Source organism: Ovis canadensis, chromosome 12 (genome assembly GCF_042477335.2).
Source record: "Ovis canadensis isolate MfBH-ARS-UI-01 breed Bighorn chromosome 12, ARS-UI_OviCan_v2, whole genome shotgun sequence".
Lineage (NCBI taxonomy): Eukaryota > Metazoa > Chordata > Mammalia > Artiodactyla > Bovidae > Ovis > Ovis canadensis.
In genome coordinates this window covers 33,975,665-33,994,000 of record NC_091256.1, presented here as the reverse complement: position 1 = coordinate 33,994,000, position 18,336 = coordinate 33,975,665, and the positions used below count along the sequence as shown (strand labels likewise).

At 41.4% G+C, this 18,336-nt stretch overlaps 1 protein-coding gene across 1 annotated transcript in view; it reads left to right on the top strand.

Moving 5' to 3' along the window:
* The window catches only part of EPRS1 (glutamyl-prolyl-tRNA synthetase 1), a 65,159-nt gene extending 58,120 nt beyond the window's left edge, over window positions 1–7,039 (top strand). The window contains exons 29-32 of the mRNA XM_069545374.1: window positions 159–319; window positions 2,922–3,000; window positions 6,514–6,578; window positions 6,676–7,039. Of these exons, the coding sequence (XP_069401475.1) occupies window positions 159–319; window positions 2,922–3,000; window positions 6,514–6,578; window positions 6,676–6,826 (456 nt within the window). The 3' untranslated portion in view covers window positions 6,827–7,039. The remainder of the gene's footprint in view (window positions 1–158; window positions 320–2,921; window positions 3,001–6,513; window positions 6,579–6,675) is intronic.
* The last annotated feature ends 11,297 nt before the right edge of the window (window positions 7,040–18,336 follow it).

Here is an 18,336-nt window from a genome sequence, read left to right as displayed (position 1 = left end):
GAAGTGTATCAGGAACATTCCCTTCTCTTTAAAATGGTTTGCATCTGTCCTTGTGTTTCGGATGCTTGTGATTTATAGCAGGTAAAGCCATGACATCAGTCTGTTTATTCAGTTGGAGATGGGCATGTGCCATTTTTCACTGCTTTTTTGCTTTCTAGGGAGTCCCGATTAGACTTGAAGTCGGGCCACGTGATATGAAGAACTGCCAGTTTGTAGCTGTCAGACGAGACACTGGGGAAAAGCTGACAATTGCTGAAAATGAGGCTGAGACGAAGCTTCGTGCTATTTTGGAAGACATCCACATTAACCTTTTTACCCGGTCAGTTCCTGAGAGTTGCTTGTATCTCCCGTCTTCTCATTGTGCTCAGCCTTTGAGATCTCTACCAAGGAATCCGTGATTGTCCCCACGGGAAGTCATCTTTCCCTCCGAACTCCCATGGTTCTTAATTGGCCTTTCTGTTTGGTTTTTTGACTTGTATTGTGATTATTTTCTATATGCTTTCTGCTCCCTATTGGGTTTGGAGTGATGGACTCTTTGTCCCTTCGACTGATTTGGGTTCATTTTAGATCCAGGCTTTTACGATACATCAGATTTGAGGGGCAGAAGTACTGATTCTCACTTGTTGGGTACACATTAGCAGCACCTGGGGAGCTTTTCAAACTACCTGTGCCTGGGACCCTCCCCGAGAGGTTAATTTAACTGGCCTAGAGGGCCTGGCACCTTAAGTAGTAAACGCCCTCTGGTGGTGATAATATGTCACCAAGGCTAAGAACCTCCTGAAGGGGGTTGGGTGATGGCAAGGCTTGAGGCTGCCCTGACCTCTGGAGAGGGGACTTTTAGAATCACAGATCTCAAGGCAGAGGCACTAGAAGATGGGTGGCCTATGGGTGGCACCTTATTTTCTTTCCTGTCCACCTGAAGCAGAGAGGAAGACCTGTGGCCACTGGGGATAGAGGCTCAGTTTGGGGTGGGGGCCCTTGCCTGCACCTTCCTCGTTTATCCTCTAATACCTGTGTCTCATTCATGTTCATCTTCAGTAAATCTTGCACATAAGGAGTGAATCAATTTTATCCTTGGCTTTGGTGCTTTTATGTGATGGTACGCAAGTGAACTTGCTTTTGTTGGCTGGTTTGCCTTAAAAGGCGAATGATAATAGGTCTCTTGAGGATGACTTTCATGGATTTATTTGGCCAACAAATGCATAATCCATGTGAAGTTCATCTGAACTCCAAGCAGGAGATACTGTCCGAGACGCAAGATTAGAAAGCTGCCTGTCCTCGTTGCTGTCGCCTGAACAGTGCTCTCAGTGCAGTGATCCTTCTCCAGAGACTCTCTTCAGAGTCTCCTGGGAGCTTTGAGGACAGAAAAATACCTGGGCCTTACACTTGGAGACTCTGATTGATTAGTTTTAAGATAGAGTCTGGTCATCTGTATTGTTAAAATGCTCTGTGTGATCCAGATGTACACCCCTGGTTGGAAAAAACACTGCTTTAATGGCTAAAAAAACAGGACTTTTTAAAATTGACATTAAAAAAAATTTTTAATAGGCTAATTACTTTATAATATTGTGGTGGGTTTGCCATACATTGACATGAATCTGCCACGGATATACACGTGTCCCCCATCCTGAACCCCCCTCCCACCTCCCTCCCCATCCCATCCCTCAGGGTCATCCCAGTGCACCAGCCCTGAGCCACGCTGTCTCATGCATCAAACCTGGACTGGCGATCTGTTTCACATGATAATATACATGTTTCAATGCTGTTCTCTCAAGTCATCCCACCCTCACCTTCTCCCACAGAGTCCAAAAGTCTGTTCTTTACATCTGTGTATTGACATTTTAATTCAGTAAATTTATTAATGTAAGTTGCTTACATTAATAGTGCATTTTTTTCCCCTTCTTAAGGCTTCAGCCCTGGAAGTGGCATATTCCTTTCTGTATCTCATTGGCTGTAACTTAGCCACTTGGGCCCACCCACCTCACTGCAAAAAAGTCAGAAGAAAGGGAAACAGGTTTGGTGGACAGCGAATAGTCATGGTCAGGGTTCCCACAGTCTAGCCCTGAGGTTCAGAAAAGAAACATATGCCTTCTCTTCACTGGTCCCACCCGTGAGTGCTCCTGTGTGATGTGTGACTGTCAGTGTGGAAGAGAATACTTATTTCATTTCTGGAACCTGAGGTTCTTACAGAAGACTTACAGAGTATGTGAAGATAGCTTGAATAATGTATATTTATGTGTTTTTTCCTTTTTAAAACATTTTCATGCCTTTGTGTTTGATTCTCACAACAATTTGATCTGGTGGTTAGATGAGTATTTTTCCAATTTTATAGAAGGGAAAACTAAGACCAGAGAAGTTTAAATAATAACCTAGACTGGTAGGTAATAAGTGGTAAAGCCAGGAGTTAGAATATTGATCAGCAGATATTTAATGACTATGACAAAAGTAATTGTTACCTGCGTGTGCTTGGCAAATTTTTTAACATTTCCAATAATGGAATGATGAGCTAACTAATAACTAGTGATGAAGTTCACTGAATGTCACTGCTGGAGACAAATTGAAGTTCATGTTGAATTCTTCTCAATTCCAAGGTGTTATTCTTTCATTACATTATGCCATTAAAAAAAACTTTGTCATATTAGTAAGAAAAAATATGTATTCACTTCTAATTCTGGGTAGCCTGTGGCTCAGTGGCAAAGGATCTGCCTGACAGTGCAGGAGACGCAGGAGATGCAGGTTTGATCCCTGGGTCGGGAAGATCCCCTGGAGGAGGAAATGGCAACCCACTCCAGTATTCTTCCCATGGTCAGAGGAGCCTGGCGGGCTACCATCCATGGGGTTGCAGAGAGTGGGACACAACTGACCTCACGTGTGCTTTAGTTTATTAGTAAGAAAAAATATGTTTTCTGATTACTTGATAGGGCTTCTGAAGACCTTAAGACTCATATGGTTGTGGCTAATACAATGGAGGACTTCCAGAAGGAGCTCGATTCTGGGAAGGTAAGAGAATTCTGAAAATTTTTTAATATGAACATATTTCAGTGAGTGGTATTTTAAGACTCATTGAATTTATGTATCATGTTAATCCCTTTTTCAAAGCCTGTCGCATAAAAGGTTTATATATTATTCAGCCTCTATTTTCCATTGACTTTCCTGCAGCAGTAAAATATTCTGTCATTTTTGGATAACACTGTGAACTGATTTTATAAAAGCTTTCTCTCATGTTCATTAGGCTCATTGAATGAGTTTCATTCTGTATGACCCCTAATATTTTCATTATTGAAAAATTTCATTTTGTTTTCTCAGCTTAAGTTCCTAAAGTAAACATTGTTTTATTTTTATTTTTTTTTAGCAATTATTGTTGTTGTTGTTGTTTTAATTTTAAAATCTTTAATTCTTACATGCATTCCCAAACATGAACCCCCCTCCCACCTCCCTCCCCACAACATCTCTCTGGGTCATCCCCATGCACCAGCGCCAAGCATGCTGCACCCTGCGTCAGACATAGACTGGCGATTCAATTCTTACATGATAGTGTACATGTTAGAATGCCATTCTCCCAAATCATTGTTTTAGTTTTAGAAATGTAATGGGAAAATTCCTAAAATAAGGAATGCCTGTTTCTGATCTCTCAGTGTATATACTTACCCAGATCTTAATTGATTGATCTTTCTGAATAATAATTGAAAAATATTACTCATTTCTAAGTTTGTTTTTGAGAATGAGTGGGTACTACTGGATTCCGTAAAACTGCACGGGTTTTCCTAATGGCTCTTTTAAGATTTTATCAGTTTTGTGTCCTCTGTATATGCAGATGTTCCCAGCGAAAACTTAATTTTCATAAAGAAGAGGTTTCAGTTTGTAAAATTATTAATTACTGGAATGAATCACTTATGAACTTTAGTATTCTGGTATACATGTTTACTTATACAGCCTGTTCTGTGTCCCCAGATTATAAATGAGAAAGCCACGGGCCAGAGTCTAAATGAATTACCCCAAGCCATACAACAGCAGGCCTATTATTAGAATTTGGGTCTCTCTTCTGATTCAGCCTAATGTACTTTTTCTCTGTATCTTTTTAAAACATTCATCCTTAGGGTGTAAGACAAGATTTTAGTTGGTTAGTTGGTTGATTTTAGTTGATTTTAGTTGGTGATCATTCACCTCTTAATATGTCTGTCAATGAAAAATAAGTACAAAATAGTATCAAAATCCCCTTCTGATCTATAATTGTATAGTATTTAGCCTTCTATTATTCTTGGTTGCCTTGGTAATCTTCCGCCTGTCTGATTTCCATCATCTGCCACTTGACTTCAAACTACATATTTCATATTTCTGTTTCTTCTAGCCTTTTTGCCTGAGAATGGACACTGTGTATGTTTTTTCTTCCACTGTGACTTATTTACTTTTTCTAATTTTTTTGTTCCATAAAGTATTGAATTTTATGATTTCCTTTATTATAGAAATATGGTAGTCATTCTTACAGTAAAGTCTATTAAAGACATTGCATAAGAGTTAATAAATCAATAGAGTAACTTATCAGTTAATCCATTGCTTTCAAAGAAATGAATCTCAGCAGATATTAGTGGAATCATATTCTAATATTAGATAAGCTGTTGGAGAGATTTCAACATCTGTCCTGAGCCAGAATACAGTATTTTGGTTGTGTGTCCAAAGATCACATAGAGACCAAAACGACTGTTGTTTCTTGTATTCAGTAGTCAGTTTCAGCTCCCATCTCACCTCTTGTTGGTCAGCTTAGCTATGTTGACTGACTGTCAAGCAAGCTTTGAAGCTGTGGTAAATAACATTGGATTTACTGGGAGGGGAGGAGGAAGGGATCTTTGGAACTTGAATGTAAGTGAGAGTTTGATTTTCTACCCTTCCTTGTTGGTATAAATGAAAAAAAATTTTTTAATATATCTGATTTATAGGACTTGATTTTAGTAAATTTTTCCAAGGAGGTGGTCTTAATTGAATGAAAAATAGATGTCATTTATATGTAACATATACTTGTTACTGTTGACATAAATATATCATTAATCTGTTGATCATTATTTCTATTACTACATTACTATTTCTCATCAGTAACATTTCTGTTGAAGAGTTCAAGAAACTATATATTGCAAAAGATTTTGTCTTTTTAAAATATAGATGTAGAAAAAAATGAGATAAAAAGGTAAAAACCTTTCTATGGCTGAGTAAATCACCTAAAAATGTGTATTCTCCTTTCACATTAATGAATTATGTGCATAAATTTCAGATCTTATAAAAAGCTTTGAGGCTAAAAAGAATTGAATCTTTTGGTTTTTGTTCTTCACAAAATTATCATTTATGAGTCCAAATACATCTAATAACAACTTTGGTTGAATTTGTTTACTTACATACTTAACCATTTTAAATTAAAAAAATGTTTTTTAGAAATACCTTTTCAAGTCTTAGTGATTTTTTTTTCCTTAGTGCAAAGAAATAAAGACTACTGTAAAATTTGTTAATATTATAAAAAATATAGCTTTGTGTTGTACATTAACAAAAATAAAATTTCTAAGAAACTAAATTTAAATTTATTGTTACAATTTTTGTAATTGGGTTAGTATTTATATCATTGCATAATTAGAGACTGATTAAGGATTTCCCCCCATTCTGTTTTTTAGAATAAATTTTAAATAATACTTTTAAGAATGTTCAGTTTTTGCATGCTTTTTATTTGTGTAAATGCTAATGATTTAGTAAGTTTCAATACAGGGAATTAACTTTGTTAGTTCAGCTCTTATGTCTGTAGGTTTGGTTTTTCTTCTGTTTTCATTGCAGAGTTTCTATGTTTAGATTTTACATTATAAATTTATATATCCAATAATTAACTTTATATTGTTTGTATATAAAATATATTTAATTATATGAACTTCCGTGGTGGCTCAGACAGTAAAGAATCTGCCTGGAATGCAGAAGACCTGGCTTCCATCCCTGGGTCAGGAAGATCCCCTGGAGAAAATGGCGACCCACTCCAGTATTCTTGCCTGGAGAATCCCATAGACAGAGGAGCCTGGTGGGCTACAGTCCATGGGGTCACAAAGAGGTGGACAGGACTGAGCAACTCACACTTTCTTTCACTGAAAATCAGTTTACTGTTTGTCTTCTCCATCCTCCTGATAACCATGGAGCCAGGTAGAGCAGGTGGCAGTGCAGATTTGAAATGAGGACGATTTGAAATTCACTTTTTGTTCCTTCTCTTCAGCACTGTGTTGCAGCCAGTTTATTTGGTCATTTAAGTGTATTACAAAGATGTCTTTGTTATGTGCAGATGTTACATGAAGTGTGGGTTTGGGATAGTGGAAAACATTTCTTTCCTATCTCGGGCATCTCTGAGCAAAGTTCTAGCAGGTTTGCAAGGTGTCATGGCCTGAAAAGGGCTGGGAAGCCTGTCCTCCTTGCTTGCAGGTTTAATGCAAAACTGAAATGTTCCTTTTATAGAATAGAAGGAGTTGTAAATACTGAACATTTTTTTCTTATTAGATTGCTCAGATTCCATTCTGTGGGGAAATTGACTGTGAAGATTGGATCAAAAAGACTACTGCCAGGTAAGATAATTATGTTTAACAGATAAAACCTATGAGGTATTGAAGAATACAAATGCATGGCATAAACGAATGGATTTTTTATTTGTTTTTAATTCAGGGATCAAGATCTTGAGCCCGGTGCTCCATCGATGGGAGCTAAAAGCCTGTGCATTCCCTTCAAGCCACTCTGCGAGCTGCCGCCAGGAGCCAAGTGTGTGTGTGGAAAGAACCCTGCCAAGTACTACACCTTGTTCGGTCGTAGTTACTGAGGCAGAGAACAAAACCCCAGCTCCACCCCTCCTCACTTTTTAAAAAAAGAATTGATACTTATCTTCCCAGATAGAGACAGTTTTATGATTTTTTTAAAAAATAGAAGTTCTAAAAGGAAGTCACATGAGACAAATACCTATTCTTATGCCTAAATCAACAGTGGAAAAAAGACTTTTCTGTAACCAGCCCCGATAATAAATATCATGAGCTAATACTGTTTCATGTATTCATTTGTTTCTGAAATACCTTAATTCTGTGCCACAGTTATTCTAACCGTTCCGCTCCATGTAGCCCTCTTGTTTCAGACCTTGCACCACCAATTTCCCATTTCTTCGTGTTGGAGTGCTTCCTTTTGGTAACTCCTTGGAATTTAAAATTGCCCTTAATCTTTCTGTTTAAAAAGTAAAATACAACCACAGATGTCCCCAAAGAGATTTCTCTTGAACGTCTCTATCCCTCTTGTTCTTCCTGGTTACTGTGGGGGTTTTTAAAACACCACTCATGATTTACTAGAGTGATAAGCCCTCCTCACCTCTACTTCCAACTCTGTGCTTTTACTCACTCACCCTGCTTCTGCCCCTGCCCACCCCTCTCCCCGCCCTCCACACTTCTGTTCTCACAGAGGTCACACTGCCACTTCTGCCCGAAGCTGACTGCTTAGTCCTTGTCTTATCTCACTGCTTTAGCTATGCTGCTAGAAAACATTGCTCTTCCCACCGCCCCCCCACTAAAATCACTCTCACGATTTGCCCTCTTGCTTTTGGCTCTTCTCTCTTTCTTTTCTTCTAAAATGTATTTTCTTACTCTCTGGTTGTGCTGGGTCTTCGTCGCTGCGCTCTGGCTTTCTCTCGTTGCAGTGAGCGGAGGCTGTTCTTTGTTGCATTGCTCAGGCTCCTCGTGGCAGGGGCTAGTCCTGTTGTGGAGCGTGGGCTTTAGGAGTTGTGGTGTGTGGCTCCACGGTGCGCAGGTTGCAGTAGCTGCCGCACGCAGGCTCAGCAGTTGTGTCTCGTGGGCTGTAGAGCACTGGCTCGGAAGTTGGGGTGCTCTGGTTTAGTTGCCCTGCAGCACATGGGACCTTCCCGGACCAGGGGTAGAGCCCATCCGTGTCCCCCGCACAGGCAGGCGGATTCCTATCCACTGTGCCACCAGGACAGTCTGTCTTTTTCTTAGTCATGTGTCTTCCACTGGCTTCCTTTCCTTGGCCTGCTTGTTAAGACATCAGTGTGCTGTGTCCATACTTGGCCCTCTTTTAAGAATTTTTTTTTTAAAGTGGACTATTTTTAGTCTTTACTGAACTTGTTAAAGTATTGTTTCTTTTTTTTGTTTTGGTTTTTTGGCTGAGAGGCATGTGGGATCTTCGCTCCCCTACCAGGGATCTGTCCTGTATCCCCTGCTTTGGAAGGCGGAGTCTTAACCACTGGCTTGCCAGGGAAGTCCCTGGTTACTCTCCTATTCCTTAATCAGCCTCATCTCATCCTGTGGTTTCAAGTAGCATTAATAGGATGATGTCTCCTAACAGCTTTCTCTCCCAGACTGAGCTTTAGCCCTCCATCCCAACTGCATGTTGGGCTTTCTTGAGTGTTGGATCAACATGTCAGATCAACCTGTCTCAAAAACCTCATTTCACTCTACTTCCAGACCTGTTCCTCCTACATACAATATTTCCTGCCCGAAAGATTAGCATTATGAAAATGGACCTCGTCATTTAAACTAGAACCCCGAGAGTCCTCCTGGCTGGCTTCTCCAGCACCCATTCAGCCACACTTAGTTGGCTGTGAAACCTATTCCTGTTACCTCTGATGTCTCTTGGGTCCCTCGTTTCACAGATCAAGGTCACCTTTTCACCTGTTATCTCTTACACTGATCACTCTGCTGCCTCCAGTTTCATCTCCAGGCCAGACGATTCCACATTCCCACTGGTGTTTTTTTCTTTTTTCCTAAAGTACAGTATGTTGAGACATTTTTTTCCCCTTAAAGTCCTTTCGTAGCTCACCATCGCTAACAGGATAATGTCTCTTTCAGTTCAGCCTACCTGTGTAGTCTCCGTCTCCTTTTCAACCAATCTAGTAGAGTCCTTTGCAACCTAACCATTTGGGATTCCCTATAAACCACACGCTATTTCTCACTTTGGACCCTTTGCCTGCAATGCCTTTCATTCCCCATTTCTTGTCTACTTGGTTTATCTCCTTATTTCAGAGCCCTGCTCCATTTAATATGTTATCCCACTTGGTGGTAATAAATATAAAGGGAAAAGTTTCCAAAAAAGGACTTGAAATTTGAGCTGTGCTTTGGAGGGTGAGTAGAATTTTAATAAACAGAAGAGGAATCTGGCAGAAGGAAAAACATATGCAAAGCCTTTCAAAGTATCTGCTGTGCATAAGAACACAGCAAAACTATCCTTAAGTGGTAACTTATCATAGGAAAGCAGATTATATAGAACATGCTTTCAGATGCCTAGCTTAATGAGATAGGTGTCTGAGCCATACTTTTGTACTCAGGATTATTATTGATATATGGCAGCTCAGGATGTTTTATCTTGCTTTTCTACTCTTAGTAGCTGTGTAAACTTTCGATTCCTTCAGCTGAAGGAGAGAAGATATATATATATATTAGGAGAGAAGTTATATATCTATATCATAGTTACTCTACCTCATAAAGTACTCAGAACACTGAGCACATAATAACAGGTAGTGTTAGTTACAGACAGTGATGCAAGGTCACTTGGAAGTTGCTCCTGGGATACATAGCTCTAGTTAACTGTAATTACCTTGGTGCCTAGGAGTTTGTTTTTTGTCTGCAAGTTAATAAATTCTTTAAAGCAGCAGTCCTCAACCTTTTTGGCACCAGGGACTGGTGGAAGACAATTCTTCCATGGACCGGGGAAAGGGGGATGGTTTCAGGATGATTCAAATGCATTATATTTATTGTGCACTTTTTGTTATTACATCAGCTCCACCTCCAATCATCAAGCATTAAATCTGGGAGGTTGGGGACCCTTGCTTTGAAGGACAAAGTGATTGTTACGTTTTTGCCAGTCCCTGACAAAAGCCTGAAAAGTAGATAAAAGACTGTAACCACATTTTGTTCTGTGGCCCCTGGCTGTTTTGGAGGCAGTGGCCATCTCTGACACAAGACAGACAGATCCCATGCTATTTATTGTTTGAAGCTTCAGATCCGCAAAACCAGTCACAGAAAAGCTTGACCTTTGCTGTTTTAAAGAAATGCTCACGACTTAAAGGAACTCTCCAGAAAGCAGTTATGTTAGGAAAGGAATCCTTAACCCCAAATCTATGTGTGATAAGTTGGCTGTTTTCTTAAATTGAGGTTCAGCTAAAATATCAACACTCTTCCAAATATCTTCAGCACAGTGGCGCTTTTCAAGAAGGTATGTCAACCTGACTGCAAACAATATCCTTTGAGAAACGATCACTATTTTCTACTTGCAGACTGCAGTCACCAGCTAGATACATGACTGACAGGAAAGCGACTGTGTGCCTCATATTCGTGGTTTTCAAAGAGAAAGCAAAGAGGTCAAGGTGTGTTTACTGCAGGCACTGCTCGCTGTGATTTCTGGTGCAGATCCCGTATTAGGAAACTCTGGTCCATCTATGATGGTGTGTTTAGAATAATTCCTAAGTGTGTCAGTAAATCCCCTGAAGCCTTCATGAAAATTGGGCAATAACAGCAGCTCATTTGGCTGCTAGCGGCGAGGTCAGCAGCAGTGGAGCATTCCATACGACAAGCAAAGAGGCATTATGATTTGAGAGCCTGGATATACCACCCTGCTTATATCTGGTTTTCGTTACCAATATTAGTCATCTGGTAAATAACTATATAACTTTTCCTGTTTATTTCGATAGTTGGTGATTTTTCACTGATACGTGAGTGAGATAAAAGTATAAAGCTGTGGATTTAACTGTCGAGTTCTTTTGTATTTAAGTTGCAGTCATTGTCTTTTAGTGTGTGGAAAGCAAAAACATTTATTTTTTATTGAAAGATAATTGCTTTACAGAATTTTGCTGTTTTCTGTCAAACCTCAACATGAGTCAGCCATAGGTATACATATATCCCCTCCCTTTTGAACCTCCCTCCCATCTCTCTCCCCATCCCACCCCTCTAGGTTGATAACAGAGTCCCTATTTGGATTTCCTGAGCCATACAGCAAATTCCTGTTGGCTATCTATTTTACATATGGTAATATAAGTTTCCATGTTACTCTTTCCATACATCTCACCCTTCTCCCCTCTCCCCATGTCCATAAGTCTCTTCTCCATATCTGTTTCTCCATTGTTGCTCTGAAAATAAAAGGAAAAATCTTCGTTTCCCCACACTGAAGGGCTTCTCTGGTGGCTCAGTGGTAAAGAATCTGGTTGTCAATGCAGGAGATGTGGGTTCGATCCCTGTGTCGGGAAGATCCCCTGAAGAAGGAAATGGCAACTCAGTCCAGTATTCTTGCCTGGGAAATTCTGTGGACAGAGGAGCCTGGAGGTCTGCAGTCCATGGGGTTGCCAAAGGGTCAGACTCGACGTAGCCGCTAAACAACCAAAACATAACCATGGTGCTCAGCGGCTGCCAGGAGCATCAGGGATCTGCGGAGGCAGCTGCCCCCGCCCTGTTATTTTCAAATGTGTCTTTGGCCCTTTGTCACTTTTACTGCATCTGCAAAGTGCTTGTCATTTATTTCTTTAATGAATTGAGTGCCTGCAATGTACAAAGTGTTAGAGCAGTAGAGAGTTAAACATGTGTTTTTTTTTTTCCTCTTCTTGGCTTCCTCTCCTCAAAACAGTTCTAGCTTAGATGGAAAATCAGGCCATCAAGAGGACAAGGAGAGGGACTGAGCGTGGGAGGCCACTGCCCAGTGACGGTGACACTGATCATCACGAGGGGGTCCCTGCCAATAGTAACCCTGAGAACAACCCTGCCCTTGAGATGACAGCAGCTGGAGAATGCGACCCATCGCATTCTGCCAAACCATCAGGCTTAGAACAACAGGCACAAACACATGTCTGGGGCTCAGGAGGTGATGTGAAACCAGTGGCTTCGTTCAACCCGACTGAAAAATTGAAGAGCTTGGAACATCAGTCGTACTGAAATGATAAAAAAGAGTCTGAGATAAATAAGTCTCAGATGATACAGCTCTATTGGCAGAAAGTAAAGAGGAACTGAACAGCCTCTTAATGAGGGTGAAAAAAGAGACTGAGAAAACCGACTTAAAACTCAACATTCAAAAACCTGAGATCATGGCATCTGGTCCCATCACTTCATGGGAAATAGATGGGGAACAAGTGGAAACAATGACAGATTTTATTTGCTTGGGCTCCAAAATCGCTGCAGATGGTGACTGCAGCCATGGAATTAAAAGATGCCCCTTGAAAGAGAAGCCATGACAAACCTAGACAGTGTATTAAAATGCAGAGACATCACTTTGCTGACAAAGGTCTGTATAGCTAAAGCTATGGTTTTTCCAGTAGTCAGGTACAGATAGGAGAGTTGGACCACAAAGAAGGCTGAGCACCAAAGAATGGATGCTTTCGAATTGCGGTGCTGAAGAAGACTCTTTGAGATCCTTTGGTCAGCAAGGAGATCAAACCAGTCAATCGTAAAGGAAATCAACCCTGAATATTCATTGGAAGGACTGATGCTGAAGCTGAAGCTCTAATACTTTGGCCACCTGATGTGAAGAGCCAACTCATTGGAAAAGACCCTGATGCTGGGAGAGATTGAGGGCAGGAGGAGAGGATGACAGAGAATGAGATGGTTAGATGGCATCACCGACTCAATGGACATGGGTTTGAGCAAACTCCAGGATATAGTGAAGGACCGGGAAATCTGGCGTGCTGCAGCCTACGGGGTTGCAAAGAGTTGGGCACGACTTAGCAACTGAACAACAACAACAACAAAATCTCACGTAATAGGGTCACCAAAACTAAACTTTGTGATTAAGAAACACCTGTTGAATGAGTGAGGAGCTTGGGGTTCAACAGACTGGTGACAATGTTAACACTGACATTACTTTACGTGTACTAAATATGTAATTGGCTTCTCAGGTGGCACAGTGGTAAGGAATCCACCTGCCAATTCAGGAGACAGGGGAGAGGCAGTTTCGATTCCTGGGTCAGAAGATCCCCTGGAGCAGGAAATGGCAATGCACTCCAGTATTCTTGCCTGGAAATTTTCATGGACAGAGGAGCCTGGCGAGCTATAGTCCCTGGGGTCGCAAAGAGTTGGATGCACCTGAGCATGCCCTTGCATGCACACAAATACGTAATTGTACTATGTTTCCTTCCATCATTCATTTTCTCACTCTTCTGAATAATTATTTCAGAAGCTTTTCTCCCTTCGGATTTTCGGTACTTCCCCTTTCTGCCTTTTGGTTCATCATGCTGATGTCTATTTCACTAAGACGATAGAGACAATACGAAGAGACCCACAAGAACCCCCACCATATCTTCCCCACTCAAGTGTCCACATTCCCACCTTCTCTGCTATTTCAGATGAACTATCGTCTTTCTAAAAAATTTATTTTATCATTTGTTTTATTAAAATATAGTTGATTTATAATATGTTGGAGAATGAAATGGCAACCCACTTCAGTATTCTTCCTGGAGAGTTCTATGGACAGAGGAGGCTTGCGGGATTACAAAAAGTTGGACATGACTGAGTGGCTAACACACACACGTTGCATTAATTTCTGCTATATGTTAATAGCAAAGTGATAGTTATATATATTTCTTCATATTCTTTTCCATTATGGTTGACCACAGGATATGGAATATAGTTCCCTGTGCTCTACAGCGCTGTGCTTAGTCACTCAGTCATGGCTGACTCTTTGTGACCCCATGGACTGTAGCCTGCCAGGCTCCTCAGTCAATGGGGATTCTCCATGGCAGGGATACTGGAGCGGGTTGTCATACCCTCCTCCAGGGGATCTTCCCAACCCAGGGATCAAACCTAGGTCTCCCACACGGCAGGCAGATTCTTTACTGTGAGCCACCAGGGAAGCCTAAGAATACTGGAGTGGGTAGCCTATCCCTTCTCCAGGGGATCTTCCCAACCCAGGAATTGAACCAGGGTCTCCTGCACTGCAGGCGGATTCTTTACCAACTGAGTTACCAGGGTAGCCCATACAGTTCTATCCAGTAGGACTTTGTTTTTAGAAGGCAATGGCACCCCGCTCCAGTGCTCTTGCCTGGAAAATCCCATGGATGGACAATCCTGGTAGGCTGCAGTCCATGGGGTCGCTAAGAGTCGGGCACGACTGAGTGACTTTACTTTCACTTTTCACTTTCATGCATTGGAGAAGGAAATGGCAACCCACTCCAGTATTCTTGCCTGGAGAATCCCAGGGACAGAGGAGCCTGGTGGGCTGCTGTCTATGGGGTCACACAGAGTTGGACACGACTGAAGCGACTTAGCAGCAGCAGCATATGTGTTTACATCTGCTAATCCCAAACTCCCAATCCTTCCTTCCCCTACTCTCTCTCCCCCTTCAGTTCAGTTCAGTTCAGTCACTCAGTTGTGTCCGACTCTTTGCGACCCCATGAATTGCAGCACGCCAGGCCTCCCTGTCCATCACCATCTCCCGGAGTTCACTCAGACTCACGTCCATCGAGTCCATGATGCCATCCAGCCATCTCATCCTCTGTCGTCCCCTTCTCCTCCTGCCCCCAATCCCTCCCAGCATCAGAGTCTTTTCCAATGAGTCAACTCTTCACATGAGGTGGCCAAAGTCCTGGAGCTTCAGCTTTAGCATCAGTCCTTCCAAAGAAATCCCAGGGTTGATCTCCTTCAGAATGGACTGGTTGGATCTCCTTGCAGTCCAAGGGACTCTCAAGAGTCTTCTCCAACACCACAGTCCGAAAGCATCAATTCTTCGGCGCTCAGCCTTCTTCACAGTCCAATTCTCACATCCATACATGACCACAGGAAAAACCATAGCCTTGACTAGACGGACCTTAGTCGGCAAAGTAATGTCTGTTCTCTGTGTCTATGAGTCTGTTTCTGTTTTGTAAATAAGTTCATTTGTATCATTTTCTTATATTTACATATAAGTGATACATGGTATCTGGTTTTCTCTTTCTGATTTACTTCACTTAATATGATAATCTCTATATCCATCTATGTTGGTACAAATGGCATTTCATCCTTTTTATGGCTAATATTCAATGGTATATATAATATATACCACATCTTCCTTATCCACTCATGTGTCAGTGGGCATTTAGGATGTGTCTGTGTCTTGGCTATAGTAAATAATGCTGCTGTGAACATGGGGGTGTATGTATCTTTTTGAATTACAGTTTTGTCCAGATATATGCCTAGGAATGGGGTTGCTTGATCATATGGCAATTCTATTTTTAGCTTTTTGAGGAACCTCCACACTCTGTTCCATAGTGGTTGCAGCAGTTTATATTCCCACCAATAGTCACACCCCCTTTAGCATTTATTGTTTGTAGATTTTAAAATGATGGCCATTCTAAACTAGTATGAGGTGGTATCTCATTGTAGTTTTGATTTGCATTTATGTAATCATTAGCAATATTGAGCATCTTGTCATGTGCCTGTTGGCCAACTGTATGTCTTTGGAGAAATGTCTATTTAGGCAGATGAACATTCTTCTCATAGCAGAGGGCATCTCCTCCACATGTGCACTAAAACTCCTCAGCTCTGGCCGCCTTGATGGTGACACTTCAGCAGCTCTCTCCGTGTATCATCACATCTTCTTTCTCTACTGGATCTTTCCATCAGCTTAAAAATGTGCTGTTACCTTCCCCAACCTAAAAATACCCTTTCTTGTCTCCATATTCCTTTTGCTTTGCAAAAGGACTCCTTGAAAGGATTATCTGTACTTGCCACCTCCAATTTCTTCTCTCTGTTCTCTTGAACTCAGTTCATGTTGTCGTTCAGTCACCAAGTCGTGTCCACCTCTTTGCGACCCCATGGACTGCAGCGTGCCAGGTTCCCCTATCCTTCTTCATCGCTCAGATTCATGTGCATTGAGTTCAATGATGCTGCCTAACCATCTCAGCCTCTGCTGCCCCTCTTCTTTTCAATCTTTCCCAACATCAGGGTCTTTTCCAATGAGCCTGCTTTTTGTATCAGGTGGCCAAAGTATTGGAGCTTCAGCTTCAGCATCAGTCCTTCTAATTCTGGGTTGATTTCCATTAGGATTGACTGGTTTGATCTTATAGTCCAAGGGAGTCTCAAGAGTCTTCTCCAGCACCACAGTTCAAAAGCATCATTTCTTTGGTGTTCAGCCTTCTTTATGGTCCAACTCTCATATCCGTACATGACTACTGGAAAAACCATGGCTTTGACTAGACAGAGTTTTGTTGGCAAAGTGATGTCTCTGCATTTTAATGCACTGTCTAGGTTTGGCATAGCTTTTCTTTCAAGGAGCATCTTTTAATTCCATGGCTGCAGTCACCATCTGCAGCGATTTTGGAGCCCAGGAAAATAAAATCTGTCACTGTTTCACTTCAGTTTGCCCTCTAGCTAAGGTCACCAGAGGCCTCTATAAGGTTAAATACAGTCATCATTTCCAGTCCTCAGTGCTTCCTGCCCTCTCAGCATTTGACCCAGCTAGTTCTCTCCTCTTTGATACACATTCTTTCCTGAGTACAGTAGTCCTGAACACTGTGCTGTCCTGGCTTCCCTTTAATCTTTCTGGTCCTTCTCTCTTATCTACTGGTATCTTCAGTTTGTATTTGCTCTCATTTCCTTGGTTATCTCTGGGCATCTTTTGACTTCTAAATCCGTGTATTGTCAACTCTCAGATTCATGTATTCCCAGCCTGTCCCCATCTGCTCTGAACTCCAGACTCCCTTATTCAACTCTCTGTTTAGCGTTTCACCTTGGATGTCTAATAAATACACCAAATGACAGCATTTCCACCTCTTGCTCCCACGCTATTCCTAGAGCTGTCACCTGTGTTTTACCTTCATCTCACTTTGCAGCATCATTCTTTCGGGCCAAAAACCTTAATGTCACCTTGACTGCAGTAATTATCACAGTCTGGTTGTCTAGAAGTCTCACTGTTAGAATAGCAACTGAATTGGCAATGATTTATGAGATGCCAAGGAAATTATTAGGGCTACATCTAAGTAGTCATGTTTTAGTCAAAATCAGTGTATTGATCTTAAGTTCTTCAGATAAATAGAACCAGTAGGATATGCATATAAATAGAGACTTATTAAAAGGAATTGGTTCCTGCCATTATGAAGGCTGAGAAAGTCCCAATGTCAACACAGCAAGCAGAGATCCAGGAGATCCTATGGTGTAGTTTTAGTCTAAAGGCCCGCAGGCTCTAGACCCAGGAAGAGCCAAACTTTCAGTCTGAGCCTGAAAGCTGGAAAAAAGCCAATGTTCCAGTTTGAAGGCAGTCAGTTGGAGGAATCTTCCCTTGCTTGCAGGAGAGTCAGCCAATTTGTTCTGTTCAGGCCTTCAACTGATTGGATGAGGCCCACCCTCATTAAGGATGACAATCGGTTTCACTTAGTCTACTGATTCAGCTGTTAGTCCCACCCAAAAACACCTTCATGGAAACACTCACAATAATGTCTGACCAAATGTCTGGGCACCTGCAAACCCAGTCTAATTGACGCATAAAACTAGCTATCACAGTGGGACTTCAAATTCAGTTAGGATCGGGTATAGTCATTTCAATCTGTATTTCCTTAAAGGACTGACTGTAGGCAGTCTACTCAGAACAATAGCAGCTACCATTTTTTAGATATTTGGGAACTGGTAAACCTTTAAGGCTTATACATGACAGAAGATAAGATTAAAAGCAAAAATGTCTTCTTACCTCATCAGTTAAATCAAGACATTATCATTTGACTTTCTTCCTAAAACTGACTGGGATTATGTCTTTAGCTCCTTTAAAGGTATTATATCTTTCCTAAAGATGAAGAATGTTTTTCTTGTCTTATTTATGGAAAGGGTTTGGAAGTGGGGTGCTTGTTTATTCCAGATGAGTGCACAAGGCAAAAGAAAAAAATCACCCTAGGTGTTTTTTTTGGCTTTCATTTACTGTAGCTCTAATCTCTGGATTACTGACCCCTAGAATATTCCCTGTTCCATGCAGTATACAGAATTAAAAGCCACTCACACACCAGGTTGACAAGATATGATTGTTTATGTAAAATGCCACAGTGATTGTTGCAAACACAGAGTGTGGAATCTAGAAAGGCCACGAGTTTGTGCATAATTCAGACACAGAGGCTCTTGACTTTTGTGATGATACACACAAAGGAGCAAAAGAAGCCCCTCCAGTTCATATCTGGAAGTCGGTGTCTTCTATTTCCATAAGTCCCCGCTCACGTGACATCTCTTGCTTAATTGCCCTTTAAACCGTTTTATGGCTTTATAGCAGCCTGTAAAAAGTGATTTTCAAATATGACAGGCGCTGAAAGGCTGTAGGGGAGAGCTCTCCAGGAGCTGTGATCTCTACCTCTGCTCCCCTAAGAGCTCAGCCTTCCCGGGAAGAGGAGAGGGACAGCAGAGCGCC